Source organism: Chinchilla lanigera, unplaced genomic scaffold (assembly GCF_000276665.1).
Source record: "Chinchilla lanigera isolate Chin_1 unplaced genomic scaffold, ChiLan1.0 scaffold00141, whole genome shotgun sequence".
NCBI classification, from domain to species: domain Eukaryota; kingdom Metazoa; phylum Chordata; class Mammalia; order Rodentia; family Chinchillidae; genus Chinchilla; species Chinchilla lanigera.
The window spans coordinates 2,736,428-2,738,312 of record NW_004955542.1 but is presented as its reverse complement, the minus strand read 5'-3'; the positions used below and the strand labels follow the sequence as shown (position 1 = coordinate 2,738,312).

Sequence of the window (1,885 nt, the reverse complement as noted above, 5' to 3'; positions counted from 1 at the left end):
TTGTCTTTTTCTGAGAGAGGGTCTCACTCTGCAGTTCAGGCTGGCCTTGAGCTCACTTTGTAGCCCAGGCTGGCCTGGAACTTGCAACAATCCTCCTGCCTCAGCCTCCCAAGTGCTGGAATTAGAGGCGTGCGCCACCACACCTGGCTTTACCTGATACTTGTAATCTTATTGGCTGACCATAGTTTTGTCCCACCTCATGCCCACCTTGTAATTTCCCATTTTCCCCCCATCTTGGTTTTGCTCTATAAAATCCCTGGGAAGGGCAAGGTCCTTGGCAACCCACTCGGGCCCCCTTCTGTCCCTCTCCTGGACAGAGGCTTTCTTTCCCCCAATAAATAATATTCTGCTCTTAACTTCTGTTGTTCCTAAAATTCATTCTTCGATTTTAGAGAACAGGAACTCCCCCACACATCGTTCAGGTTGGGAGTTTCTTTCCCTTGTATCGGAACCTGCACCTCTGCACCGAATCTTCACACTGCTTGTGGACATCTGGATGTCTTTTCCCTTGTTTCTTTTTTTTTTTTGAGGCAGGGTCTCACTATGCAGTTCAGACTGGCCTTGAGCCTCACTTTGTAGCCCAGGCTGACCTCCAACTTGCAGCAAGCCTCCTGCCTCAGCCTCCAAAGTGGTGGGATTTCAGGCACATGCCCCCCATCTGGCCTCACGGAAGTACTGCTGAGAGTCACTTCGTGTCAGATTATTTGAGGGGTGGTTTGAACTGTTAACATGGTCCTCTGACATTCTGCCCTTACAACACCGCTGAGCAAGGATGGTGGGCCTTTCCGTTAGAGGAGAGAAACTTCATTTTTGGAACATGTGCAAGACATGGGGGCTCCTGAAAGCCGGCTCTGTCCCGGAAGGGGGCAGGTTGGGGTCTGAGGACTGGGTGGGTAGGCTGGAGCTATCCAGCTATCCAGCTATCCAGACCCCTCTGCCCAGTCCTGGAGGGAGGGAGTCCCCTGTCTGGACAGCAGCAGCTGACTGCCCACGCTCAGTCCCGCGGGAGGGGATGAGCATGACTCAGCCGTTCCCGCCCTCCTCCTGCAGCAGGTCCTCACCGACGACCTGAAGGGTTAGACGCCAAAGTGACCCGAAGTTCCCACGAGGAACAGAGAGCGAGGAAGTCTGCCAACTCAGCTGGTTAACAAATGCCCAGGGCATTAACGAAGCCCACTTCGGTGTGTGCCCCTGCGCTGGGACCGGTCCCAGCCCCTTCCTCTCTGGCCCGTCCCCTGCTCTGCTTCCCGGCCACGAAGAAATCAGCAGTTCGCTCCCCACGCCCCTCGGCCCAGACGTCCCCACCTGGGAGCCGGCCACAGACCGGACCCTCTGCAGCCGCGGGCCTAATGAACCCGCCGGCCGGTATGCTGCGTGCGCGCACTGTGTCTGTGGCCGAGAAGCCAAGAGACGCAGGGAGGAGCGGTACGGGCTCGGGAACTTCTCCAGAGTGGATAAGTGGAAGCTGGCCGCGGCTCGGGTACGCAGTTTCTGGCAGCGGCGGGAACCTCGAGAGGGCAGCGGCCAGGCCTCCTGTGCCGTCACCTCGGCAGCAGCCAGCGAGGCCAGGGCCGAGAGGGGCGACGCCCTCGGCTGCCTCCACCCAGGGCCCGCCTGGCGGCCGGCAGGTTGGCAGTCCACCCAGATACCCCACCCGAGCGCGGGGGAGTCGCCGGCGCTGTGCGGGCCTCGCCCTCCTCCCCCGGGCCCGCCGCCCGGGATGCTCCCCAAACCGCCGCATTGCCCCCCCCAGGGCGCCCCGCTCCCCACCCACAGACCCCGGCGCTGTCCCCCCAGGGGGCCCCGCTCCCCACCCACAGACCCCGGCGCTGTCCCCCCAGGGCGCCCCGCTCCCCACCCACAGACCCCGGCGCTGTCCCCCCAG

General features: G+C 61.2%; 1 protein-coding gene across 31 annotated transcripts in view; it reads left to right on the top strand.

The window, feature by feature from the left end:
- The first annotated feature begins 390 nt into the window (after positions 1 to 390).
- Positions 391 to 1,885, top strand: part of Lrrfip1 (leucine rich repeat (in FLII) interacting protein 1) — a 104,990-nt gene continuing 103,495 nt past the window's right edge. For 6 of the 31 annotated variants that reach the window (XM_013508028.1, XM_013508026.1, XM_013508025.1 and 3 more), the window contains exon 1: positions 578 to 1,628. In XM_013508028.1, coding sequence (XP_013363482.1) covers positions 1,152 to 1,628 — 477 coding nt within the window. In that variant the 5' untranslated portion in view covers positions 578 to 1,151. Of the gene's footprint in view, positions 1,629 to 1,885 lie in introns of all 31 variants that reach the window. The other 25 variants (XM_013508033.1, XM_013508036.1, XM_013508030.1 and 22 more) reach the window with 15 other exon arrangements.